At 56.5% G+C, this 27,464-nt stretch overlaps 1 protein-coding gene across 2 annotated transcripts; it reads right to left on the reverse strand.

The window, feature by feature from the left end:
• Positions 1-204: 204 nt before the first annotated feature.
• RCC2 (regulator of chromosome condensation 2) lies at positions 205-25,426 on the reverse strand. Of its 2 annotated transcripts, none has more exons than XM_045063842.1 (13): positions 25,314-25,426; positions 23,827-24,115; positions 18,614-18,707; positions 15,117-15,260; positions 12,305-12,436; positions 11,858-11,946; positions 10,506-10,620; positions 8,406-8,572; positions 6,151-6,331; positions 5,802-5,907; positions 4,912-4,984; positions 3,287-3,364; positions 205-2,597 (listed from the first exon to the last, which is right to left on the reverse strand). In XM_045063842.1, the coding sequence occupies exons 2-13, from the start codon at positions 24,106-24,108 to the stop codon at positions 2,493-2,495; spliced, it is 1,566 nt and encodes a 521-aa protein (XP_044919777.1). In that variant the 5' UTR covers positions 24,109-24,115; positions 25,314-25,426; the 3' UTR covers positions 205-2,492. The 2 variants fall into 2 exon arrangements, with proteins under 2 accessions (XP_044919777.1, XP_044919776.1); XM_045063841.1 differs by having other exon boundaries at positions 25,197-25,350.
• Positions 25,427-27,464: the final 2,038 nt, after the last annotated feature.

The following is a 27,464-nucleotide window of genomic DNA, read 5'->3' on the forward strand; positions in this document are numbered from 1 at the left end:
CAGGGAGAGCTGGGAGCTCCACTCACCTTCAACCCCAGGTTTAAGCCTAGAAACTGAACCGAGCTCCCCCGAAAGCCTTTCTCAGGGGAGCCTCGGCGTGGACAGCAGGCAGGGGCCCCTGCGGGGAGCAGAGGGAAACCCAGTTGCTCTGTGTTCTTAAGGTCTTATGCTGGTTCTACTGAAAAAGAAGCACAAAAGCCAAAACAGAGTAAACAATGATGTCGTTTATTTAAAATGTTTACTCCAAGAAATATATATATAAAAAAAAAAAAAAGACAAATACAGCACTAAACCAGGCACCTTCGACCAAATCACAACCTCTTCAGGTGTTCTCTCCCCTTAGCCCTGAACCCCCTCTTCCAGAGATGCTCTCCAGAGCTGGAAGGCGGGTCAGAGGCCCAGGGGGTCGGCGCAAGGCCACTCTTTCTCTTGGAGTGCAGGACAACCCCCTAATTCCTTGTCAAGAAGGATTTCCCCCCCTTAGGAAGTTCATCTTAAAATTCTAAGCCAAAAGGAGTGATTGTGGCGAACAGGGCCGTCTTCACCTGGAAGTTCCGAGCCTATGCTGCTCTGGTCCCTGGCAAGGAGCCCTCAAATAGGCTGGTGGCAGGTTTCAGACTGGTCCCCCGGAAGATCAGAGCCCTGCCTGTCCCAGGGCAGCTCCCGCAGAGGGGACCTTGGGGCTGCTGTGCGGGTCCAAGGGGCACATGTGCCGAAGCCCCGTTCCAGGAGAGAGACTCGTGTCCAGGAAAAAGGGTGGGTGCCCCGCGCATAAGTGAGAGCCCAAGATGGTGGCTCTAAGGGTGATTTGGACAAATTAGGTTAGTTTAGCAGAAGCTTCTCCCCTGGACTACGGACTGACACAGGACAGCAAATGAGCATGAAGTCAGACTAAACCTTAGGAAGACGCAGGCCCGCTCTCCTCGCGCAAGGCCTTGGGACTGGCGGGGCAGATCCTGTCCTGTCACACGCCCTGGAAAGGCAGACGCCGTGAGGCGCCACGGGGGACGGGCAGGGAAGAAAGCAACGACGACTCGATCATTTTTGGCATTTTAACATCGAGACAATGACAAGTGGTAACAACAGCAAAGCAAAGAATAAAAAGACCCATATTCAACTCTCCCATCCACCCACGTGTCCCACCAAGTCCTAACCCCCTCTCCCCCAGAAGCACCACGGAACTAAAAAATCTATTTTAAAGCACCCAAACCCGTCCAGACCCTCTCGAAACCAAGAGCCCCAGCCAGAGCTGTCGCCTCTCCTGGGTCCAAGTGAGCGGAGGGGTCCGGGAAAGGCACCTCGTAACTCACGCAGAGCAGAGCAGCGCACCGCCGGTGACGAGCTCGGGCAGAGGGCGCGTGGCGGGAAGCGGGGTGGCAGTCACAGATCGGCGCTGACACGCGGGGAAGGGGGACTTTTCAGGAATCCCAACTATTTGGTACCACAGCCAAGCAAGGCGACCAGAGAGCTGGGGTAGCAGAACAGGACCCCGCGTCTCAGAGACCGGGCCCGTTCCAGCAGAATCCGGCGGAGGAGAAACACAGAAGCACAGAGGTGATCAAGGCTGGTACAAAAGAGCTGATCCTTCCTTGCAAGGACTCCAGAATGCACTTTTTTTTTAAACTGCTGGCTGATCAATCTCTAATGGCGAGTGCTGGCCAGACGGCTCCAGCGCGTCCTGAGAAACCTCAGAGCCGCCCGTGAACTAGACATGCTGTCCCTTCGTCTGCCCATCCCCCAAGTCCCCACTGGGTCCACAATCACCTGATTTTCATTTGGACTTCTTTTACAGCTAAAGTAGATAAAAAATGGCTAAACACAGACCCCAGAGCCCCCACCAGGGGGGAAATGGCAGATTCTAGTAATGTTGCAGCCAAAAGGCGCCGGGGCTTACAAGCAGCCAAGGAGAGAAACAGAAGGCCAGCCTCGGCTGGTCAACAGGAAAAAGCGGGAAAGAAAGTGACCCAGATGCTTCCGAAGCAGGCGGGCGTGATTTTTGGATGGAGATCCACCACCAGCACTGTCTCTGTGCAGCCGCTGCTGGCTCCTGGAAGGGACCTTTCTTTCTGCATCAACGGGGACTCCTCTCCCAGGAAGAACCCGCTCGGATCACATGCTAGTTACGACTGGAAAGGGGTGTTCTGAGAAGTGTGTTTAGGAGCAGGAAGAAAAAGAAAAACCACTTGGAGAAAAAGAAAAAATAAAAAACCTAGGTTGCTCAGAGTTTCTGCCTCTTTTGTAGGAATGGTAAGTCAACTATGAGCAAATATTTTAATTAAACATTAAAAGAAAAAAAAAACACTTTGGAAAGCATACAGAAAAGGTAGTTGACGTTGAAATCACTTATAAAACGGAACCTCAGGGAGTCTAACAAAAATGCACCTTCGGTCAACTCTTGCTTTCTTTAAATTCCTCGTTCGACGTCCGGTCCCAGTGCACGTGGAACTGACAGCTGCCGCGGGAGGTGTGGGGCTGCGGGGGCTCCGGGAGAATCAGAGGGTCCGGGGGTTGTACTCTGGCAGTTTTTTGATCTTCTCTTTCTCAGTCTCGCTTTCATCTCGAGCGATCACCAGGGAGTGTGCGTAGCCCATGGCCACCTGGGGGAACAAATCGGGGTTGGATATGCACGGGCTCGTCGTGGAGAGCAGAGCAGACAACGGGCCACCGCTCGGCTGGCCTGGCAGCCTGGGCCAGGACCACCTCCATGCCCCTGGCTCCACGTCACCAGCGTCCACATGGGCTGACCCGTTACCAACGCCCCCGTTCCAGGCTGCCAGCAAGAAGGGCTTTGATGCCGTCAGCACACACACAGGTGCTGCCCCCGGGACCACAATCCCACCCTGTGTGGGGGTCACACACCCTGCCTGTGGGTTGACAGACAAGGGCGGGCAGGGCGGCCTGGTGGACAAAAAAGGAACCCACCCCGCGCCACCACCGGCCCCACGACCAAATAGTGTATAGTCTCAGCTGAAGATACAAAGCAGATGTGAGCGGTACCCTTGTCCCCAGGACAAATCCACCGTGGCTGGACTGTGGCTGGTGTGACTGGGGTGAGAACGCCTACTGAGCCTGGCCGGCCTGTCCCTGTGCCGCATCCTACGGATGCCCGTTACCCACCAAATCCTCTAGCACGATGCAGCCAAGAAGCTGCTCAGGGAGACTAGACCAGCCTCAAACAGGCGCACAAGCCCAGCAGCAGCCCAAGTGAGGCCTCGTGTGGCATGGCCTCACTTCGCCCGGCTGCCGGCGCCCTCCGCTTCTCGCCGGCCTGGAGGCCCCCGCTCACCTGCTCAGTGAAAATGCCGTCCAGCGTCTTCACCTCCTGAGCCGCGGTGGAGGACTTGGGCTTGTGGTCCCCGTAGCCCTGGCAAAGCAAACAGAGATGCAGAACTGGGGTCCTGCAGTACGGTCCAGGGAAGGGAACCACGGCAACGTGTGGCGACCCCGCTGTCCGGGAGCCTGAGCCAACGACAGCTGGCCTGGTGACAGAGGCCCGCCGTGCCGGACACGACGGCTGGCCTGGTGAATGACACTGGCCCACACAAGTGCTGCCAACGGGGACTGATTCTCAACCCAAGAAAGGGCCTGATGCTGAGCTGTCACCTGTGGGGATCTGTGTGGTCCAGGCACCTTCTGGCGGGGGGACCAGGGAGACACCATCATCGCGGACAACACTGGCGGTTCCCACACTCACTGGCAGGCCAGACTCCGAAGAGGCCCCCTCCAGGCCCCAACCCCCAGACTCCAGGACACCAGAGGCAGCAGGCTCGGCTCGAAGACCGTTCCCAGAGCGTGGCGCAGACAGGGCGGGGATGGGGGCTTCTCCAGCCGGCAGACCCCACCCCTCCCAGCTCCATCTGCCACCAGATGCTTCCTCACCCCTTTCCGTGCAGGGAGTGCTTCCTCCCAGGTGCCCTGCCGTCTCCTCCTCACCCCTGGGACGCTGCCCCAAAGTCCCTCTCCCTCCCCTCTGGTTTCTAAATTGGTCCTCGGAATCTCTCTCTGACAGGCCCTAGAAACACCTTCCTCTCTCTGAGAAGGAGCCATAAAAACCGGGCCAGGTTCTGTCTCCTGATTTCAAGGTTGCAGCCAGGGCCACCTCAGGGGGCTGGAATGTCTGCTGCCCGGGGGCCCCCGTGGACCCCCAAAGTCGGCACAGAACACCGAGGACAAGGCCACCAAGTCCCGGAGATGGCTCAAGGGACCAAGACGCCCTCCCTTCCCTCCTCTCCATCACCCCTCAGCTCCCACCCACAAGCGAGGCGGGAAGGGAAACAGACCGCCTTCCCCACAGGAAATAACAAAGAGGCTGAGGATCATCGCAGCTAGAACGGGCAGAGCGCCAGCGGGCTCCACAGCCAAGCTGTTCCCGACCAAGAAATTGAAAGTTAAAGACTCATCAGGCACCAGAACTGAAGAATCAGACAGTTGGTTGGGGAAGGCCAAGTGTGGGCGAGAAACCGAGGGCCAGGGGCTCTCACCAGTCAGGCAACGCAGAGGAAAGGCATGCAATGCACACTGTCCCTTCCTTAGGAAGGGCGAGGGCACCGTGTCCCCAGGTGACCCAAAAGGCCGGCCCCGTGGCGCTCCGCTCTGGGCAGCAGCAGACACTACTACTCGGTGCCCACCACCCTGGCGGACATGACCCCTCCTGGAGGGGAGCTGGGAAAGCACCCCCTTCCACACCCCTGCACACCTCAGCGGTGCTGACAAGACCACGGGAACAGGGATCGTCAACCTCCCTGTCCCCGTGAATGCACAGACTCAGACCCCTGAAAGCCAATGAGACCTGAAGACGAAGGAGCGTCTCGCCTCCCGGCAGACACCCATTTGCCTCCTGCCCGTTTTCCGGAGGCGGCCCCAGAGAGCCCGGACTGGGTCCCACCCTGGCCACACCGGCCTCCCGCTTACCAGCTCCCCAAAGGTGGGCGATGGGCCCCAGCTGATGGTGCTCTCGTCGGCGGCCACGATGATGCTGCTCTTCCTACAAACGGGGGGGGGGGGGTGTCACCAGCGCAGCCACAACCCGGACCCCGCCGACATCTCCCACAGGCTGGGACATGCAGCACCAAGATCAAGTCCATCCCACTCTGAACCCTGCACGGCTCGCACTTGCCACAACACGTGCCCGGCCAACAGGCTTCTCTGAACCCCTCACCGGTATCCCGTGCAGGCCCCTGACCCCCAGACCGTCCCACCAAGAAAAGAGGTCATTAAGTCAGGACAGAGAACTCATGACAGAGGGTGGAATGCAACCAAAAATAACGTGTTCGGGGCCGGATGTTTGGGAGTTTAAAGCCACAGGTCCCTCCCCCAGCGACACCGTCCTGCTCCAACCCCCCCAGCAACCTGGCAGCTGATTAATATTAACAAACTCCTCACCAAGTGCTAGAAAGCTCAACAGGTGTCTTTAAAATTAACTGAAAAGCACTGGCTTCAGGACAATCTCTCCTTCCCAGCAAACAAGAGTCACTAAAATCCTACCATTATGTGGAGCTAAAATCATTTTAACCTGCTAGATGAGCAGAGCCCACCAAGCCTCTGGAGAACGGAAACTGTCAAGACACCCTTCTTTCTGCAAAGGCAGGAAGACAAGCCACAACCTGTCCCAGGACCTACCAACCCCTCTTGCCCCAAACAGTACCTCCCCTCCTGAGTCCTACTGTGTCTGATGCCCTGAAGGAGGGAGTGGGGCGGGGACACAGAAGAGCCTCTCAAGGGAAGAGGCGCCCTCTCTGGGGTGTCCACCAGGCCCAGGAAGGGGACAGATGTCCCGCTCCCCAGCAGCCTTGGCCACATACCCACAAGCCAGGCTCCGGATTCGCCAGCCACAGAGGTCCTGCACGGCCTTTGGGTACATGGTGGATTCGCGGGACGTGTTGGTGGCCCCCCAGAAGAACAGCCCACCTGGGGGAAAGACAGACACATTCCCACTGTGACCACATGTGCCAAGATCCGAATTCTCCTCAACAAGAAAGGCAAGATGCCGCACGCTGGGGACAGCAGAGGAACATTCTGTCCGAAAGAACGCCGGGGTTTCGGTCTGGGAACGCGAAGGACTCCGTGGCTCCCCACCCACGGAGTACTCATCTGCCGGGGAGGCTCACTACCCCCGCCCCCTGCCTGAGGCTCCGATGGGGAAGCACTAACCCACTTCACTGACGGCGAAGGAGCAGGTGTAGCCAGCGTAGATCTGGGACGCCCCGCGCCCGGGGAAGTCGAACAGCTTCACCAGGCGAGGGACCATCTCATCCTTCTGCTCGGCGTGGCCCAGGCGCCCGTAGCCACCAAAGCCCCAGGAGAAGACACGCTTCTGAGAGTCCAGGACCAGCTGCGGGCAGAGAGAACACAAAGTGTGGGACGGAACCCCACAGGAGGGGACAGGAGGCGCCATCGCGTTGCTGCAGAGGACAGCAGAGCACAACGTAAAAGGCAGAAATGCTGCAGCTAAGCTGAGCCTCCCCCAAGGCAGGGGACGCAAGGGCACTTCTTCTTTCCCTCCGCTGCAGGCCCTACTTTCTGTCCTCGAGTACTCCCTCAAGTCACAAGTGTCCCCTGGTTCCGCATCAGAAGCAAGAGCCTGAGTCCCCAGCGGGCAGGTCAGTGCTCTGGTCTCCCCATCACAGCGCAGACGGTGCTGCAGGAGGAACGGACGGAAGGCCTGCGGGGGTCTTCTCCGTGCACGGGGGGACCTCCGTGTGGTCACAAGGACCAAAAACAATTTCAAACTGATCTTCAGGGCACCCGCGTGGCTCAGGTAAGCATCAGACTCTGGATCTCAGGACTCTAAGTTCAAGCCCCACGCTGGGGGTGGAGCCCTATTTAAATAGAACAAAACAGGGGCGCCTGGGTGGCTCAGTGGGTTAAGCCGCTGCCTTCGGCTCAGGTCATGATCTCAGGGTCCTGGGATTGAGTCCCGCATCCGGCTCTCTGCTCAGCAGGGAGCCTGCTTCCCTCTCTCTCTCTCTGTCTGCCTCTCCATCTACTTGTGATTTCTCTCTGTCAAATAAATAAATAAAATTACAATAAATAAATAAATAAATAAATAAATAGAACAAAACAAAAATCGTCCATCACAGCCTCCTCACTGTCCAGCTCACTGTCCAGCATTTGAACGGTGTGAACGTATAACCTAGTACAACCACGTGACATGAGGAGGCCCGTACAAGATCGACCTTTGCTTCCCCAGACCGCACTGGACGGAAGAGAACCACAGAGTTCAGACTCCAGAGGACCGACATCTCCTAGTCCACATCACTGAGGACTACACAGGGAGGATTCTAGGGATGAAGCCATGCCTGAGGTTACACGCCAGTCAGCTGCACACCAGCAGACCAGCGTGGTCTCTGGACTCCCAGCCCAGTGCTCTTTCAAGAAAAGAAAGCCAACTTTGACTCACAGGCATGCTCGGGCAGAATAACTGTAAAAAGGCAACAAAGATAAACAGACACAAATACGGGGTCACCCAGCTGGGTCAGTCTGCGGAGCATGCGACTCTTGATCTCGGGGTGGCGAGTTCAAGCCCCAGGTTGGCTGTGGAGACAACTTCAAAATAAAATCTTATAAAAACAAAATCAGGGGGCGCCTGGGTGGCTCAGTGGGTTAAGCCACTGCCTTCGGCTCAGGTCATGATCTCAGGGTCCTGGGATCGAGTCCCGCATCGGGCTCTCTGCTCAGCAGGGAGCCTGCTTCCCCCTCTCTGCCTGCCTCTCTGCCTACTTGTAATCTCTGTCAAATAAATAAATAAAATCTTAAAAACAAAACAAAACAAAACAAAATCAGGGGCGCCTGGGTGGCTCAGTCATTGAGCATCTGCCTTCGGCTCGGGTCATGATCCCAGGATTCTGAGATCGAGCTCCGCACCAGGCTCCCTGCTCGGCGGGAAGCCTGCTTCCCCTCATCCACTCCGCCTGCCTATGTTCTCTCTCTCACTGTCTCTGTCAAATAAACAAAATCTTATAAAAACAAAACAAAACTAGACAGTACGCAGACAGAAAACAGTACGGCCATCTATCCAAAGTGACCTTTAAGGGAACAGCCCTCACAGCTAAAAACCATTCAACACCCTCCACATGGGGGACCGACTACAGACCCAGAAGAGGTCCTGTGGTGCTCTGGTAGACAAAAGCCATCCCAGAGAGACACTTGCAGTTAAGATTCTGACCCCAAACGTCTGTCCTTCAGCTGCGTCTCCAGAAACTGTTAGAAAAACTATGAACAGAAGTACTACACCCTGTGGCCAAGCGCGCGGCACAAAGCTGTGGGAAGAGGACAGGCCGTCGAGGGCCTCTGGGATCAGTTCCCGGCTAGAGCAGGGTGTTGGGACACTGGAACATACACACCACCTTCTCCGCAGAGGTGACAGTCGGGAAGCAGAGGAAAAGCCACAAACCCTCAAGCCTTACCGTGTGGTTAGCGCCGCAGGCCACATCCCGTACGACCACATTGGGGACTGGCAAAATCTGGCCGTCTTTCGTCTTCTCGATGAAGATGGCCACTCGCCGGGGCACCAGCTCGCAGTCGTACTCTATCCGCTGCGCCCTGGCGATGAACTTGCCGTCCGAGTTGTGTCCTGGGGCGACAGAGCCAGCAGTCAGCGGTGGCCCACAGCATGGGCCCCAGCCTGGCCCATCAGGGCCTCATGGGACATTTCTGTCAACTAACATGACGCCTTCCCGCCTGGGGCACAACCCAGTCAGTACCATGGAATCGAATGTGACAATGAAGCCAATCACTTTTAAGAAATGAACAGGACAGAACAGCAAACACCCAAGGTTACTCTCCCCCAAAAAGGATGTTGCTTTGTAAGACATCATCAAGCGCGCCTCTAGTGTTTCCATCAGTCTGTAACACCGACCACATGTCTACCAACGAGCCGTGATCACAGAAGCCAAAGACCACAGATTCAAAGGAATGGCCCACCAAGTGTGGTCTCACTCGACCCCTGCATGCTCCAAGAACAAACAGAAAAAGTTCAACACACAATCCCTAGACTTGAGTTTTTAGGACTTCCTAATAACCTAAATATACCATTACAGCAGTTAAAATACAGTTAATGGCACACGCCCATCTCTGCCTTGCCTGACCCAGTAAAATGTGTCATGGTGGGGGGAGGGGGGAGACAGGCACGTGTGCTGGGGACACACTTCTCCAAGGTTACATTTGTATGTTCTAATTCTAAAAGGAAAGGAACCTCTCTGGATTTGGACAATGAGATTCAAAGTGGGTTTCAGAGAAAGCTGACAAGTAGGGCTGATTCCACAGACACACGTAAAGCCTGTATCTCAAACTATCGTTAAGAAAGCACAGACCGGGCACCCCAAAGTCTGGATTCAGCACTTGGGAGTGCGTGGCACACGGTCCCTGCTCCAGGACAAGCCACGGTCATCACTGCCAAGGTCACGGAGTTCTCCCCCTAGGAAAATCCACCTGCCGGTCTGCAAATCCGGGGCAGCCAGAGGCCACAGGGGAGCCACACACACTTCCAGAAGGAGACTGGAAACACGCTTCCGGTGTTCTGCCCGGGCTTGGGGATGGCACCAGGGCCTGTGGCCATGGAAACGGTTTCTCCAACAGTCTCTGGCAGCTCCCTGGCAACCAACACTGCATGTGCGTAAGGGGCTGTTCGTTCTTATTCACTTCTGACTCGAGGTATATTTAGTTTCACAAAGTCACTGTTCCCTGAAGTCTAAGGCCAGCGCGATGCTCCTTGTTCTATTTATACCGTCTTCCATCTGCCTGCTCTTAATGACGTGGGGACCCGGCAACCCAGATACGGGGGCCGTGGGGATCCGGAGTGGCATGCAGCTGAGGCGCCAGCAGAGGGCGCCCACTCCTCACCTCCTACTCGCCAGGGGCTGGGCTGTGGGAAGACGCCAGAAGGGGGGGAAAAAAACAACAAAAAAAACACACTTTGGTGTCAGATGGGAAAGAAAATGGAGACCTTGTAAAACCAGGATCGAGAGACGTTTTCCACTTACTAGGAACTGCTTTCTGAGCTTTCCCTTTCTACTCAATCAGACAGACATGAATGTTTTTCTGAAGGCGTACGCTCCGTTCAGGGACAGAAACGGGGAAGGGGCCGGACTCCGGTGGGTGGGGGGAGTCGCCCAGCCCCAGGTCCGCAGGACAACCTTCCCCTCGGGTAACATTCTCGCTTCCAAAAAAGGCGAACTCAAACATGAAACCAATGACAGTGGTTTGATTTTTCTTTCTTAAAAACTCTGAGATCCTTTTACATATAAATGAATTCCCCCTCCCAGAAAAAAGAATCCTTTGTCAGAATCCCGGCCTGACTTGCTCATTAAGGCCAACCCGTTGTGGATGCTCCACCACCCTGTGTCTTAGGACGGGCCGTCCCACTAAACGGGAGACCCACTTAACGGATCAAAGCTATTATCTGCGATCAATTACCCACATTTCCAACATGCGTGTGCAGACCCACACTGACTTCTGGTTCCAGATAGGCAGTTAGATTACAGAGCTTTTAAAAAACGTTTCCATACCCAGCTGACCATATTCAGGGCACCCAAAGGAATAGAGGTTCCCTTTGCAGTCCATTATCATACTGAATTCTGCCCCACAGGCCATTTTGGTAATTGGTTGACCGTTGTACATGATCTGAAAAGACAAGACAGTAGACTCTCAGACTTTGTTTTAAAAGACAGAAAAAAAGCCTCCCCCTCTCTGCAGGTCGGTGTGAAACAATTAGATTGCCAAGGAAACTGAAAGGACCCAGGAATTCTGAAGGCTAAAACCCAGAGTGTCCATGAAGAAACACTCTTGGGATGCCCACCTTCCCGGCAGAGTCGAATCCCAAGGTAGGGCACATGGTGGGCCCAGCCCCGCGTTCCCCAAAATGCCCGACGCTGCGCCCAGGCAGCATGGACCTCGGCCAAGCAGCCCAAGGTCGAAGGGGGCAGGAGGGGGGCAGAGACTAGCCCACACATAACCCATAAAACTTACCTAGTCACTAGCAAGCAGTTCAGCCTCAACCTGGAAGAGGGCAGCTTTCTCCCGTGCTCCTTGCCCTCTAGAAACACTAGCCCAACTAGCCCTTACAGAAGGTGTGGACAAGAGATATAACCGTTCAAAGCTAGGAAGTAAGCCAGCCAAGGCCCCGAGGAACTCGGCATGGGCTCTGGGGACACGAGTCAGACAGGACCTGGAAGCCATGCTCTTATCACACCCAACAAGCCCTGAGCCCTGGGCCCAGCCCGTGGTTCCCACCTTCCTCTAGAAACCGTCACTTCCTCCTCAGTGCAAATGACAGATACAGCAGGGACATTTCCAAAATCCTTCAAACCACAGGTAGCCTTGCCCACGGTCTCATTCTCAGACCAGGCAATGGGACCCCCCGCCGTCCCCCTCCAGCCACTCGTCACTCACTAGCACGTGGTCTTGCCAGACATCAGCAGTCGCTGTTAGGTGGGATCCCCACTTCTCTGACGGGAGTACATGCTCCTCAGGAACAAAAGACCGCCCAACTCCCAGCTGGGTGCTGTAAGCCCCCGGCGGGTAGCCGCACACAAGGTCAGAACTCAGAGTATTTACAGAGAAAGTCGAATCGCATGCATCCAACTATTCTCACTTTCTCTGGAACAGAACAGGCTTAAAACAAGGCCGCTGGAGCTAATTCGTTCAAGGAGAGAGAACAGTTTTCAGGAGGCTTTCCGACCACAGGCACCTAAAAGGTGCGCTTTAAAGACTACAACATGCGAATTCCACTCCGAGAATCTAGACCGTCTCTGCAAGGCATTGACTGAACTACAGGGAGCGGTGCTTGTCCTCAGCTTGGACAGTCAAGCACAAAAGCAAAGAGAAACAAGAGGCCGGGCGCCAGGAGAGGGCGCAGCACCTGTGCGGGGCTCGGGACAGCGTCTGTCTGGTTGCCGAGGCCGAGCTGGCCCATCTTGTTCTCTCCGAACGCAAGCACGGAGCCCGTCTCTGGAAGGAAAGAACAGTATCACAAAAGGGAAAAGAACATTGAGGGTTCTAAACCCGATTTGGGATCAAAGGCTCCCAAACCATCACAGATAGCTCCTCAGGCAGAGTGCGAGGGAGACCAGGCAGAGGACGTGGGGCGGGCAGCTCGGAGCAGAAGGCCTTGGAGGCCCTGGCCTCTGGGCCCGCCGTCTGATGCCCACAGGTGGGAGAGGCCATCAGCGGCTCCGAGAAGCACCCTCCGGGGCTCTCCAGGCCCCGTTCCCATCCTTGCCGACAGCTAGAGGCGACTCCACCCCCGTGCCCAGGGTGGACTATGTGGCCGGCTGCCCGGATGCCGAAGAAACCAGCCGTTCCTCACCCGTCAACGCCAAGGTGTGGTTCCGTCCACATGCCGCAGACACAATCACTTCATGGCTCAGACCCTCAATGAGTTTGGGGGCTTCTACCCTCTTGGTGTCACCGTGTCCCAGCTGCCCCTTCTCATTGCGACCTGCAGATCAAGAGCAAGATACAGTAGGAAGCAGAGAGTGTGGCCGGGCCGGAGAATAGTGTTCTGGGAAAGGCAGACACACCTGGGTCCCCCTGAAGGCGCCCTCCACAAACAACAGCCGAGGAGGCAGCAGAGAGCACCCCACTCCCTGTCCACAGCCAACCTCCCAAGCACCACGAGAGGCGCCGGGTGTACAGGGCAAGTACACAGTATCGTCCCCAGAGACGGTTCCACAGGCCACCGCCACCTTCTTCACTTGCTCGGACCTGCTTTTCTGGGACAGCAGCTGGAACCCAGCCGGGAACACGTCCATGGCTCTATCCCCAAGGGAGAGACCCCCAAGGCCCGGGGGTCCTGCACGAGCTGGGGAGCACGTGGAACTCCCAGCTCTCACTCCCCCTGCCAGACAACAATTCCCTCGCTCCCTTCCCAAGATGGACTTTAAGAGAGGAACCATTTTCGACACCTGCCTCACACAGGTCAGTCACCTCGGTGTCCTGGGTGTCTTCCATGGACCACAGGGTTCATTCCTACTTGTCATTTCTTTCCTTTTACCTGCCCTGGAAACAACACCCACAGAGCACAGCCAAGCCCACCACCTGTGGACAGCCCTCCACAGGACCCGCACAGGCCGTGTGCCTCGAGACACAGACCTTCTGGCAAGATCCTTGGGCCCCACAGCAGACAGGGTAAGCAGGGTGCGCAGAGAGGAACCCCTTCACCCCCTGGTTTTCAACACCAGCTACCACAGTCCTCAAACCAAAGAGCTCAAAGGGCCCCACACAGGTCCCCCAGCCAAGAGAAACACCACACAGCAGGAAGCAAACCTACCCGGGAGCTTTCACAGGGCCAAAAAGTCAGGGCATCTGGGGGCAGGAGGAGGAAGCAGTTCCCACCCTCCCTGACAATGGCCTTCTAACCTTCCACCATGAGAAACACAGAGGGCAGAGCCACAAGGACAAGGACCAAGCATCCTGATGGCTGCAGAGGCAGACATCAGCTTCTACCGGGAGCTGTCCAAATTCACCGGCAAAGGCATGGTTTCTTGGGCCCTCAAGAGGCCTGAGTGGCTGACACGTGTGGACCCCTCGAGAGTGACATGCTGTAGCACTGAAGCTTCCGAACACCAGCCTGGGCTGTTTCAAGCAGCTAACCATGGCACCAGGACGTGTCCTCTCCCTGCCGCACCCCCAGATCTGCTCATGGGGCACAGGTCTTTGCTCGGGCGCTGGGCCAAGTGCACGACCCCTGCACCACCCCTTGCCCACAGGGCCAGCACAAGGCCCATTTTTAGAAGCACCACGTAAGTGCAATTCAGTAACGAGATCAGAAAGAAGGTGTTTCAAGTTCGGAGCTCTGACAGACTGCTGTGTTCAGCGCTAGAACACTAGGCAGGACGGGTGTGCTTTGGGGGAAGGACACACCTCCGCGCCAGTCGGGGAGAAGGAAAACCGTGGTGGCAATGTCAGCATGTCATCAAGAGACTACAAAGTTTAAATTTGGGCCAGACACACTTGTTAGTTTTTTTTTTTTTCCCAACAGCATTACAAAATTAGCAGAGTGCAGCGAAGACAACAGATGTTAATATATTTGGACTTTGGTACAGCAGCTCATGAAATTGCAAAAAACAGTTCAAACAGACCGAAATAAAAAAGCAGTCATATGGACTAAAAACTAGCCAAAGGCCCAGAAACAAAGGGCGGGGACAAGTGCCAACCTAGCCAGCTGCAGGAAGAGACCAGGGGCTACCAAAGGGTGTGCGGCTAAACGGAGCCTTCCTCAGGACCTGCATCAACAACGTGGAAGGGAAAAAACGGGCAGCAGTGCATGGGCGCTCCGTGGAGGGGATGCTGGAGCAGGAGGTGACCAAGGGCAAGGACACCGCCTCCCAGGGACCTGGGCCAGGGGGTCCAACAGCAGGAGACCAATTCCACTCAGAAAAAAGTAAACTCAACTGACGAGAAATCTAAAAAGAAACAGGAACCAAGCAACCAAACCTGCAGACGGGCGAGATCCCCAGAATCAGAGGGACAGGACTGCAGTGACACGGCGGCTGATGCCATGACGTGGCCGATGGCATTTAAAGTGGCAAGAACAGAGGTCTTACGTCAACACTGTGCCACAAAGCAAGAAGGGGGGCCTGTCTGCCCTGGGGACAGCGTGTCTAAAATAGGAATTCAGTTCTAGGTGCCTCGGGATCACAAAGATCCAGATTCCGTCAGAACATTCAGGAAAAAGGAGGATCAAGAGAGAGAGAGAGGACTCGGGGCGCCTGGGTGGCTCTGTTAGTTGAACGTCTACCTTCAGCTCAGGTCATGATCCCGGGATGCTGGGATCGAGTCCCGCTTTGGGGGGTGAGGTGGGGGGGTGGTCCCTGCTCAATGGGAAGCCAGCCAGGTTCGCCCCCTCCCCCACCCCTCCCCCACTTGTGTGCTAATAAATAAAATCTTTCCCCCCTAAAAAAGGATTCAAAAAGTTCAGTAGCTATGTACAAGCAAATGGTGGCTGAAGGGTGCAGGAAGGGGCACACTTTCAGAGAATGGGCAAGACCAGCTGGAAATTAGGGAGAAGAAATACCACTGCAAAAAAGCTGCCCTTCCAGGCAGACAGAGAAGGAAGTCAGCCCCATGAGGAAGCCCACCCCACCTCCATGAGGCACGCCCCCCGACCCCCGACTTACCCCAGCTCCACAGCTTCCCTTCCGTGGTGATGAGGAGGCTGTGGGCAGCGCACGAACCCGAGACCACGGTCCGCACCCGGACCCCCGACAGGCAGCCATATCTATGGGGCCCCCACAAATTCTGACCGAGATTGCGGTAGGCAGCTGAAAGGGAAGAATGCAAATCAAACACCCACAGTGACCAGGGGGCAGAAAGCACCCCAAGAAAGGGTACTAGTCACAAAGTGTCTGCCCTCCTACCACACAGGACCCCCCGGGTGCTGCAATAGCCTGGCCTGGGGGGGGGGGTGCTGCCCAAGAAGAAAGTCTGCAACTGCTACAGAATGACTGCCTTTACCACCCGCGCCACACCCCCCACCCAACCCCCTTCACCCAACACCCCCCCCCACCCCCGCTCTATCCCCAACCAGCAGGGACTGCAAACCCTTGGGCATAGGCTGCTGAGCACACCCACGTGCAAGCAGTGGAAAAGGCGGCCCCTCCCTCCTGCTAGGGGCCCAACCCAGGAAAGCTGGCGGTGGGCTCAGTATCTCCTTCCCCACACCCCTTCTCACCTTCCCTGGCCTGCCCTTCCCCCACCTTGGCCTTGCCCTTACAGCCAGAGGCTCCTTTCCAAGTGGAGTCTGAAGGTCCCCATCCTCCTCAGAACCACCTGCCCTGCCTGGCACATCTACCAGGTCCCGTGCGGGGGGCCTAGCTGACACCCCTCCCCTGCCACACAGTTTCCTCCTTTGCCAGGGGTCCCACTGCAGTGGCCAAGTCGTGGCCCCATACTTTGTCGTGCAGTACCCCCCCCCCCGAGTGCCCTTCCCTGTCCCTGCTTGTTCTTCAAACGTGACAAACACCCCTCCTTTGGGAAGCCCTCCACGCCCCCATCCTCCTCTTCCAGCTCACGGCTCCCTGCTCACCATGAGGCCGATCCCAGCACTCAAGCCTACTGAACTCACGACCTTCCAGGCCCTACCAAGCCCAGGGCCTCACTAAAGCCCCCAAAGAAGCACTCAACAATGGAGGGTTTGTGGGCAGGAAAAACAAAGCCGCCTCCTTCAAAACTTGCCCTCCGCCCCATCCACAGACAGGGCATGGCCAGTGTTTTGTGTAGTATTTTCAACTGGGGCTCTTGAGGACAGAGACACGAGCCACATGTGTAGGCCTGTAGTGACCGTTATGAAATGCTAGTGGCTGCCACAACAACCGTGTCACATTAATCTGGATGTCGGAGCTGATGAAGAGGATGATTAATTGGACTCCACGGGAAAAGCATCAGTGAGACTCTTTGAGGCCTGCCCTGCCCGCGCCCCACCAGCAGAGGGCGCCAGGTGCGTCCTCCTTCAGTTACAGGCCAGGGAACTCTGCCTGCACTTGGCACCCCAGACACACTGCAACGGGCCCCCCGACCGAGCTCTCCCCAAAGGTGGAAGACAACCCGTCAATTTCCTGGGAAAGAGCACACCAAATATGACAGCCTTCGCAGGATCTGCGGTAGTCTGTTTATCACGAAGGTGAAAAAGGACGGTGGCAGGACTGACCCGTGTCATCTCTGGGAACAAACACACTGCACACAGGGACACCCTGGAGGGAACGGCTGTACCACGGCGGACCCAGCTTGGAGCGGACCCGTCTCACAGGTGGCTGGATGCCCTGGTTTGCTGAAGCCTCTTCCCTATGGCACCTCCAAGAAGATCAATGCCCAAGATGCTGAGGGCCCGAGGGGTAGGATTTGTCCCCACCTCCGAGGACCCCCATTCAAGTGATCCAAGTCAAATCCAGTGCCCAGCAGCAGTGGCGGCTCCTCGGGCAGCCTGGCGGTCTGGGGAGGGAGCATAAGCCACCGTGTCACGCTGTCAACGACGTGGCCATCATGCCAACACCAGAGGCTTTGCCACAGTGGGCACTGGGGGGCTGGCCGACTCCCTGGCCAGGGTATGAGGAGACTGGAAAGGGCCAGCACAGGAGGACTCCTCCTCCTCTTTGGCTTGCACCAGTTGGACAATAAATACCCCCCCTTTCCCTAGAGTCTCCCGGCCAGGTCAGGGAAGACCCAAAGATACTTTAAAGTACTTAGAAGAATGTTTGTTAATTACATAAAACTTCACTTGAAGGGAGACCAACCAGAGAAGCAAAGGTTGGAACGGGAGAAGACAAAAAGGCGCTCTTGAAATGCACCCAGAACGCCTATAACTAGGGCATGAGAATGGATTTTAAACCACAGGGCAGTTTCCCTTCTTCTGGACCTCCCTAGGGTGTGGGGAGCCTGGCCTGGCCTCAGTGCACCCCACCCTCTGTCCACAGGAGATGGCCCATACTCTGCGCTTGCCTTCCTCTGCAATTTACTTCCCCACTTGGGGCCCAAGTGTGTAACTGTGAGCGGGCCACTCACTGGAAAAGCAGCTCAGAGACCCAATGCAGCACCCACCGGGGCTGGCAGGGAGATAGCAGCCGTCACACCCCCAGAGGGGCTTCCCGGACACCAGCTCCAGCGCAGACCCGGTCCGTCTCCAGACGGACCCCTGGCGCTTCTGGAAGTCCTGCTGCCTTCATGGAACACGATGATGTTCTCTGCCCGGCTTGAGGCACCAGGGAGTGTCCATGTGCAAATATTTGCTCGCTGGGCAATGTCGGAAAGTACTTTGGGAATCTTTCCAAATGAAATCAAGAAGCCATAAAACGTGGCAATGGGCCAGCTTCACTTCTCTCGGTTGGCCCATATCCTCATGAGGAGAGATACCGGTTTTCTAAAAGCTACTGGGCACCAAAAGCTACTTCTTGGGGCTCTTCTGCTCTCTCCACTGCACACACTGCCACCCGCTCTGTCTGAGCAGTTCCTGCAACAAACTGGCAGCGTGCGAAGGACCGTGGACTCTTCCATAACGTCTAACAAGCTGGACGTGTGACATGTGACAAACGTCTTGGACATTCTGACATGCCACGGGACCAGCCTCTTCAAGATCATCAAAGTAACGGACGTGAGGAGGGGGATGGGAAGAAGGCGCCCATGTTCTTTTTGATGTTTATACTTTTCCTGTTTAATCCTAAATGGAACTGGGTTTTTAAAACACAGCGTTGTGAGGGGCGCCTGGGTGGCTCAGTCGGTTCAGTGTCAGATCCTTGGTTTCCGCTCACGTCATGACCTCACAGTCATGGGACTGAAACCCGTGTCCAGCTCTGTGCTCAGCATGGAGTCTGCTTTGAAGTCTCCCCCTCTCCCTCCTGCACGCCCGCTGCGCTCTCTCTCTCAAAATACATAAATAAAATCTTAAAACAACAACAACACAGAACAGTGAAATGAGACACTGGCACAAGACCTGGGTTCAAGTCCTGCCCTCTCCCTGGAGAGGCTGTGTGACCTTAAGCAAGTTGCTTGGCCTCTCTGAACAGTCTGCTGATGCAGAGCGCACCTACCTGGCGAGGACTCACAGGAACCACACGGGACACCTAGCACACAGGGAAGCACTCGACAAACAGCTTCACACAGTTTTGGAAACCGGGTCTCATACCTTGCTGTTTAGGCACTTCTTTTCGACCAATCAAGTCCCAGTTGGTTGCCCCAAAAATCAAAAGCTGGCCTTTGCACTTAGACCCTTCTAGTTTCTACAAAGAAAAGACAGGGAGAAGGGGAAAAAAAAAAAAAAGATTAGCTTGCAATGCTGCTTCCAGCTGGGCAGTCTGTCGACCAACATCCAGAAACAAAAGAAAAACCGTCATTCATTACTCACGCCTCCCCCTGCTGTGTCCCGCAGGGTGGATGGAGGCCCAAGGTGGTCACCACCTCATCAGGGTGTGGAATCCCAAACCTGCCCGCGGCAGCTCATTTTTGAGGCCCAGGCTGATCTCTATCTGTTGATTTCTCTTGGAAGTACCTTTTGCAAAACACTAAAAAAAAATCAGCTACAGGTATGTTTCCCTCCACCCTGCGCACTGCCTATAGCAGTATTTCCAAGAGGCCTGGCGGGGCGCACTGGGGGTCTTAAAGCAGCTGACCTTGGGGCCAGCAGGGCGCCGCACATGAACTACAAGCCTCAGGAGCCCTGCGTCACCCGACTTCAGACCATCCTTCCTCTGCATGGGGCCTACTGTGCCTAGCACCTTTCTGGTTGGGGGGGGGTGGGGAAGGAATGATAACACATCATCAGAGCACCATGTGACAGGAGAGACCCCAGCCGGGACTGTCCTCAGGCCGTCCTGGCTGCGGCCTGGGAGCCAGGGGAGCAGCGGGGACAGGAGGCTCCGGGGAAGAGACCGTGTTCACAGCCCCAGGACCCTGGAGTACAGCGCCTCAGCCTCCCCCACACAGAGCAGTGCTAGGACCACACACCATGGGCCAGTCCAGGAGGACACGCCACTGTCCCATTTGGGGTGGCCCTCATGAGGATATTCTCAGCAGTGTGCTGCGTTTCTGAAATGTCCAAACACACTTTCTAAAGCTGATCAGCAGGCAGAGACTCGCTTCTGAGCCACGCACCCACACCCACCTCCTCTCTGCCATGAGCCTTGACCTCGCCACCCCAGGACACCGAAGAGAATGGTTTCCTCCTGCTTGCAGAACTGCTCTCAATGAAAGAAAGCCACCTGGCCCCCGTCTATGTCTAGACAGTGCCTGCCCCAGCGGGATGCTCGGTGACACAGTGCATGCGTTCTGAAGAGGAACACATCCCCAGGGGGACACTTCATGGCCCAGACCCGAAGTCACCAGCACCCCACGGAACAGGTCCTGCCATGCGCATCCACGTTTACGTGGCTGAAGGAAGACGGTCCCTGTACAGGGCACGTCCCGCAGACAGTCCGTGAAGGGGAAGCCGACAGCCAGGAACAGAGGAGGACCTCACCACGTGTAAATTATTTAGAGAAAGACCTTAATGGGAGGACAGTTCCCACCCCACGTACCCACCGACTCAGATTACTTGAATGGGAGCCTAGTTTCCTTCGGTTATCTCCCCTTCTTTGTTCAGCTGGCGGCCCTGGCTGGAACATTCTACAGATCTACCACAGAGGACAAACAGCAGCCAGTGGGTTCTGTCAAGTTCCCCAAGGAAGCAGCAGCCCTGGGTCTCTGCCCAGGCCCCCAGCCGGCCCTCCATGGCTCCTCAGGTCTGCACGGAGAGGGCAGGAGACGCCCCCTGGGGGCACGATGTGACCATGAAACCAGGACGTGGAGAGGCACCGGCCAGAGCAGCAGCTCGCAGGCCTGCAGGTCCCTTGGACTTCGAGAGCTCCTGCAATGGCCCCGGGGAAGGAGCGGGTGTCCCCTGTGACCTGAGGCAGCAAGGGCCTGTGGGTACTGCGCTCCCAAGCCAGCTGCGCGCTTCTCCAAGACTCCTCGACCCTCCTGATACAAGGCTTGTGGCGAGCTTCGAACATGGAGTCCATCCAGGCACCGCGGTCGGATTCCTCCAAAGAGAGACTATTCTCTTTCTCAGGTTTTCATGTCCTGGGCCTTCTGTCCTCACCCATCAGATGAAACTAATGAACTAAACTTCATGCCATGATCCGCACAGCTGTTTGCCATAGGTCACCTACTTTATTTCTCCCTAATGGGATTCTTACCTTTACCTTCTAGGAAAAAAAAATTCAAGGAACAGAACTCCCAACACCCTTAAATCACAGCCAGTGCTCCTCTTGCTCACAGACCTGAGCTGGCCCGCCAAGTGCGGAGATCCCGATGTCTGCTGGCTCCACCTGTCGGGGCTGAGGGCTGGAGGCCCTGTGGTGGTGAAGCAAGGCCTAAAGTCTCCCCAAGAGGAGGAGGAATTTCATTCCACCTGCTGCTCCCAACACCCCAGGCACAAAAGCTGGTCCAAGATGAATGGCCGCAGCAGAAAAACGCACGGGGGCGCTTCTTCAATCAACAAAACAGGCTTTCTGGTCAAAGCGATTTCTGAATTACTGCCCAAGTGCAAAGAGCACGTTAATGAGGCTGAGAGCCCACCTTTTAATGTATACCCTTTTAAAAAACCGCTACTCTCCGCAGCGGGAAGGCCGCTCAGAGAAATGCCAGCGACAAATCCCCTAACAGGCTATCGTCAGCTAGAACAGACTTCAAGCTCGCTTTCTGGCCCTATGTGTTTGGCCCTTGCAGATGGGATAGACATGTCTGGAGCCCACACGACCTCGGCACCCCAACACTGAAGAAACCACCAAGACCCGTACAGGTGGTGACACTCCCGTTTTCCAGAACTCTGCTAAGGCAGCCTGTGTCACCTCCAGGGTCACGGAGCTCACACATCACCCACCCCAGACCACTGCAAAACGCTCATCTGACAACACTACACAGAAGTCCGGGAGAGAGCATTTCCCAAGACTGAAATCCTAAGAACGTTCTACAAAAATACACATTTACTCAAGGCAACCCTGCTCCTCAACGCTAGCTATCTACCTGGGTTCACCTTTAACAAGCCCCGACTTCAGCTCAGAGTCCAGACCGCTCCCGGTAGCCGCTGTCGCACATACACCTCCTTCAAGTGGCCCTCCACAGTGGGGAGGCTTGCAAAATTCTCCCTCAAAAGCCTCTCCAGAAACAAGCTAGGGACAGCGGACAGCCTGGGGCGTGCCTGCTTGGCAGGAGCAGGGCTGATGCTGCCCTCGGAAGCCAGGAACCTGGGGTCAGGCAGGGTACCCACCCGGGACCCAGGCATGTGGGAAAGCAGCGGGGCAGCACAGGCCTGGTCTGGACTCTGGACCAAACTCAAAAGATGCTAAGGAAGAACTGAAAACGTCCGCTGAGCACTGTGCACAAGGCATCTGGACGCTCAGGCTCCTGGATGTGCTCGCTAGTCCAAAGAAAACCACGCTACTGCTTGTTTTTTAAGGAAGGTTCATAGAGATTTGTCTACACATAACCAAAATGGACCAAGAACACGAATCGTAGATACAAGGCAAATGCGAACTGCAAGGCAAGGCTGGGTCAGTCTACTCCTGGGAAACAGAGAAATCTCTAGGAAAGACTAAGAAAGTGCCTTCCCATCAGACAAGCCAGCCACGGGCAGTGCTGCTGGAGAGCCGGGTGTCCCTCTCTCTCTGGGACTGCATGCCTGGGTGAGCCTCAGCACTGGGGTAAGTAAGATCTCTTCCCTCACTTCGGGGAAAGAAAACTTGCTGCTCCAAAACGCTGATTTAGAGAGTCCTGCCGCTGACAGGCGCTTACGCACAGAACACAGCAGAGTTAGAGCCCCACTGGCCATTCTGCTCGCTTCCCTCCTAACACACAAGGACTGGCAGGGCGACCAGCTGGTGTCCCAAACGGAGAATTACATCTGTCAAAGGATAACCGTTGCTGTGCTCCAGTTTCTCCACTCCAGCCAGTTCCTGGCACTGTCCTGCTCCCAGACCCTAGGTGAAGCCCTTTCAGTGACACCGGCTCTCCTCCACCATCTGACACTCTGACCCTTTCAACAGGAGGGCAATTATGAAGCATCATCACATGAATGCTTTGCACAGGGATTACCGACATCATCAGAAGACACCTGAACCCATGTGGAAGTCATGCGGAGGCAAGACCTTAAGCTCCGTGCCTCAGTTTCCTCATCAGTAGAGCAGATGAAGAAATGCGTTCTTTCTAACCATTTAAACACTGAACACCTCTGGGGGAAAGCACTCTGGTACTGCTGAGCCTCAAACCCTATGGGGACAGAAAAGGGCCTCTCCCGAATGCCTACACCCTAAATGGATGTTCTTACTCGTCTGGGGCCATCTGAAATCTCTCCTCAACACACGTCCCACACAAAGCCGGTGGGTTTGGAGGATCGCGGACCTCAGCCTAAGATGCCCGCCTCTACCCAAGGTTCCGCAGGCACCAGGAGTTGAGCTGGTCACGACCTCAATTAAATTCTGCAGGCCCAACTCTAACGAGCGAAGTGAGGCCCGCACAGAGGATGGGAGATGCTTCTTCCCCGGTGGGGGATGCGGAGGGGGGTACACGGAGCCAGCACGGAGCACCCGCGCCCTGGCACTGCGAGCGGCGAACAAAGCCCCAACACCTCGCCGCCCCGGGGGCTTCCCGACCTCAGGGGGAGGGCTCTCCGGAGCATGCGCCCTCGCACCCCGCCCCGGCGCCGGCCGCCCCCGCCTCCCCGGCGGCGCGAGACGGCGCAGGGCCGCATGGGGCATGCGCGGCGGCCGCCAAGCCCCGCCCCCCCGGAGCGCCGGAGCCGAGGCGGCGGGAACCTCAAAGCCCCGGTGCAAACCGCCGCTCCCCGCAGCGTCCTGGCGGCCCCCTCCCCCGGCGGCGCCCCGGCAGCGCAACGGCCGCTGGGAGGGAGAAAAGGCCCGGGGGCGGCGAGGGCACCGGGCGCCGCGGCCCGCAGTCAGCGCGCGCGCGCGCGCGCGTCCCCTCCTCCGGCCCGAGACAACTTGCAAAAGTCTCCCTTCCCGGGGCGGGAGGGGGAGGGGAGGCGGAGGGAGTCGGCTCGCGCGGCGCCGGGGGCGGGGCCATGACCCCCTCGCGCGGGCGGGCGGGCGCGGGCTCCGGCCGCCCCTCCCCCGGCGGGGGGCCCGGGGCGCGCGCCCCAACGGCCAACGGCCGCGCGGGCGGGGGCGACGGGGTCGGCTAGGCCGCGGCCCGCCCCCGCCCCGGCCCGCGCCCTTTTGTTGTGCGGCGGCGGCAGCGATGATTCAGCCCGCGGCCTGCGCCGGCCCTGCCGCCCCCGGCCAGGACGCGCAGTGACGCGCCGCGGCCCCGGCACCCCCCCCCCCGACCCCCAGGCCCCGCACTCACGACGCGCTCCTTGGTGTGCTCGGGCTCGGTGATGATCACGGCTGCGCCGCCCGCCTTGGTCGCCGCCGGCCGCGCCGCGCGCTTGCCCCCACCGGGGGCCCCGTCGAGCTCCAGGCCGTCCTCATCGCCGCTGCTGCCGCCGCCGCTGCTGCTACTGCAGCGCTCGGGCCGCTCGCGCTTCCTGCCGGCCGGGCCGCCGCGCTTCCTGGGCCCGGCGCGGGCCGTGCCGTTGCCCGAGCTCGGCTCCTCCCAGGCCGCCGCCGCCGCCTTCTTCCTGGGCATGGTCGCGCTGGAGGAGACACGGGGCAGCGGCGCACAATGGACGGGTTATAAACTGCGCGGGGGGAGGGGAGCGCAGCCGAGCCACCGGCCTCCACTTCCTCCCCTGCCCTCCCCAAAGTGGCGGCCGCGGGGTGGGCGGAGAGGGGGCGAGTCGGGAGGAAATCGCGCCCCTCCCGGGCCTCGGCGCGCCTTCTCCGGGGAATCCCGCACGGGAGCCCAGGTCTCCGACTGCAATCCGCTTAGGGAAATAAAAAAATGGAGACCCCCCCCACCGGCCCGTCCTCAAGTTAGGTTTGCCTACAACGCACCACTATTGCAGCCTGATCCCCAAAAAAGTAAAGGGAAAGAAAAAGGAGCCTCTGATCCCCTAGCTTCTAATTAGAGAAGGCTCCGGGACACTTAAAAGATCGCCCTCTGAAAGGGCTCCCCCCTCCCTGTCCGCCCCACCTGCTGCTTTTGTCTCCGCGCCCCCCTCCCCGAGCCCCCTCAATTAAATGCAATTCTCTCTGCCGCCCCCCATCCCCTCCCCGAGCCCCGAATTCCGCGCCAGCCTGGGGGTTCCGACCTCTGGCTCTAATTAGCCTAATCCCTCGGGGTGGGCAGCCCCAGTCGAAAGGGGGGCGAATGAAGCCGGCCCCCAGCCCCAAACACCTGCTCGCACAGACACGAAAAATAAAAACTTTAATGGTGCCCAACTCTACCCGCCCCTCCCCGAACGTGTGGCCCAGCCGGTCCCTCGGATCCCGGCTGCGAAGTGCCCCGCTCCGCCGCTACTTCTTTCCCCTAGCGTCCCTGCGCTTTTCGCCCTTTTTTTTTTTTTTTTATTGATTTTGAACAATGGGATCTCTGTCTGTCTCCGATTAAACCACGTGGATCCGCCTTCCTTCCCCTTTTTATTCATTCAATTCCCCCAACCCCCCTTCCTTAGGGTTGTTGTTTTTGGGTTTTGGTTTTTTTTTTTTTTTTTTTACCTTTTACCTTTTCTCCTTTAAAAAAAAAAAAAAAAAAGAGGGGGGGTAAAAAAAAAAAAAAAAACTTTCTCAGATCCCGCAAACTGAACATTGTCGATTTTGATTTTCAGTCCCTACCTGGTTGGAGTGATGAGAAACCGGAGAGAAAACGGAAGAGGAGCAGCTAAGAGATGAACCAGAGGGCTTTTTTTCCCCCCGCACCCCCGGCCCAGACCAGGGCTCCAGCCCACTCACCAGATACACTTAAAATGTAAATACGAGCTTCCAGAACAAATGCTACAACACAAAACAGAAACACATGTGCTGCCGGGCGGCAAGCGAGCGCGCGACGGAGCGGGCGGCTGGGAGCCCGGGGAGCGCGCGCCCCCTGCCGGCCGGCGGACCCCGCGGCGGCCCGGCCCCGCCCCCGCCCGCGCAAGAGCCCGCGGGACCGCGGGCCCACCCGAAGCTTGCGCCGGGCGCCACGCGGCCAGACTCCACGCGCCCGGGTCCTGCGCGGTCCCCCCGCTGCGCCACGCGCCCCGGGCACTCTGCGCAGCGAGCCCCGCGCCAGGGATTTCTTTGGGGTTTAGGAGAATGTTGGATTGTTTTTCCCCGGGCACGTCTAGACAGGTCACCTGAGGACACTCGCCGGAAAATAGTTACTTTGCTCACGCATCCGCCAACAAGGGACGTGCCCTAATTGAGTGATTGGAATGAAAGATGAATACAGTTTGAATAAAATTTTTTCTTGTGCCGAAGGAGGCTGCATTTTTATTTGTCTCTGTGGCCCCAGAATGTAGCAAGGTACTGTTACATGGTAGAGTTACATAAAGATTTGCTCGGTTAGCGAACTGCCTACTGATGGATATGCAGGCCTAGGATGCACTAGAAGCTAGTTTTGATGGAAACTTTTCATACTGAGCGCCCAGAACCTGCGAGATACTTATGGCTATAGGCTCAGCATCCAAAGCTAGAGGATGAGACTCCTGTCCTAGTGAAACACACTAACAGGAGACATAGATCATTAAGCAAGTAAGTAATCAAAAGTGCCATAAGTGATGGGGTTCAGGACATGCTACCCGAAAACATGGCACCTGGGTATACTGAATTTTCTAAACTGAAGGAGTTTCCAGAAAACCTACAGAAACGGGTTTAAGGTCACTCATCACCACCACCCCAGCCCCCTTACCCTGCCATCTCCTAACCATCCCCAAAACCACCTACCTACACCCCTTCCCTCCCAATCCTTCTTCCCTAAAACAGGTCATAAAACCCTCAGGTGAGAGGAGCCCGCCTAATCTCAGGAGGTAAGGATCATCCTTTTCTCGGAAGACAAAGGAACACCAAGAAGAATCCTAATAAATGAGCTTTGCTACCTGCCCTCAGTGTGCCACACCTACCTCTTGCTCTTTCACCTATGTTAGTACTCAAGCACCCTCCACTCTCCAACAAACATAACCAAAAAAGACACGGGAATGTTCCTTTTGGTCTTCATTCCCTTATGAGGGCTCCCATGTCGCATAAAACTTACATTAAAATAAACTCATATGTTTTTCTCCTGTTACTCTTTGTCGGCATGATTTTCAAACTCAGTCAGGGACCCTAAAGAGGGTTGAGGAGGAAAGCTTTCTCCTGTCCTGCGAAAATGTTGCCAAATAATATCTGTGTGGGACCTTTACGGCAATGGCACTCATCCTGTTTTGGGTTCAGGAAAGGCCTCCTTTGGACAGTTAAACTCAGTGAATTTCAGGATGGATAAGACCCACCAGGTAAAGAGTGATAAAACTAAGGGCACCTGGGTGGCTCAATGGGTTAAAGCCTCTGCCTTCATCTCAGGTCATGATCCCAGGGTCCTGGGATTGAGTCCTGGGATCAAGTCCCAGGTCCTTGAGAGACATACCATGTTGAGGATAAGTGTCCATGGGGCTGAGGGAGAAGCGCAAGAGCTAGATCACGTAGTGCCTAGTGAACCACATTAAAGATGGATTTTTCTTAGAAAATCTGTTTGCTCATCCTGGTCTCCTACCAAAGATTTTTACCTGCTTCCTTTTGTCTTAGACTGCCAGAGGGCGTTCCTTCCTTAGACATCTTTCCGAAGTTGGATAGGGTTCTAGGCTTTTTGCAATTAATTCATTCCTTAATCATTATGGCAAGAAGCAGAATTCAGGAGGCAACAAATGTCTAAACGAAGACAGAGACACCAGGGGTCCCAGCTCAAAGGTATTTAATCAGTCCCAAGTCTGTGTCCAGAGAGCCAAGAGCACTTATGTAAGAGAACTTTAGAAATGAGAAATCAGGGGCGCCTGAGTGGCTCAGTGGGTTAAGCCGCTGCCTTCGGCTCGGGTCATGATCTCAGGGTGCTGGGATCGAGTCCTGCGTTGGGCTCTCTGCTCAGCGGGGAGC

The sequence above is a fragment of the Mustela putorius genome, unplaced genomic scaffold (genome assembly GCF_011764305.1).
Source record: "Mustela putorius furo isolate JIRA1106 unplaced genomic scaffold, ASM1176430v1.1 tig00003853_pilon_pilon_pilon, whole genome shotgun sequence".
Taxonomy (NCBI): Eukaryota; Metazoa; Chordata; class Mammalia; order Carnivora; family Mustelidae; genus Mustela; species Mustela putorius.

What these genes read in the sequence shown, in the direction of transcription:
- RCC2 (XM_045063842.1), bottom strand. Translation starts at nt 24,108, where the DNA reads ATGCCCAGGAAGAAGGCGGCGGCGGCGGCCTGGGAGGAGCCGAGCTCG. An exon ending in AGGGAAGCTGTGGAGCTGGG is followed by an intron (nt 12,437 to 15,116) that starts GTAAGTCGGGGG and finishes CTTGATCTGCAG; the next exon opens with GTCGCAATGAGAAGGGGCAG. An exon ending in ACGGCATTTTCACTGAGCAG is followed by an intron (nt 2,598 to 3,286) that starts GTGAGCGGGGGC and finishes TTGTTCCCCCAG; the next exon opens with GTGGCCATGGGCTACGCACA.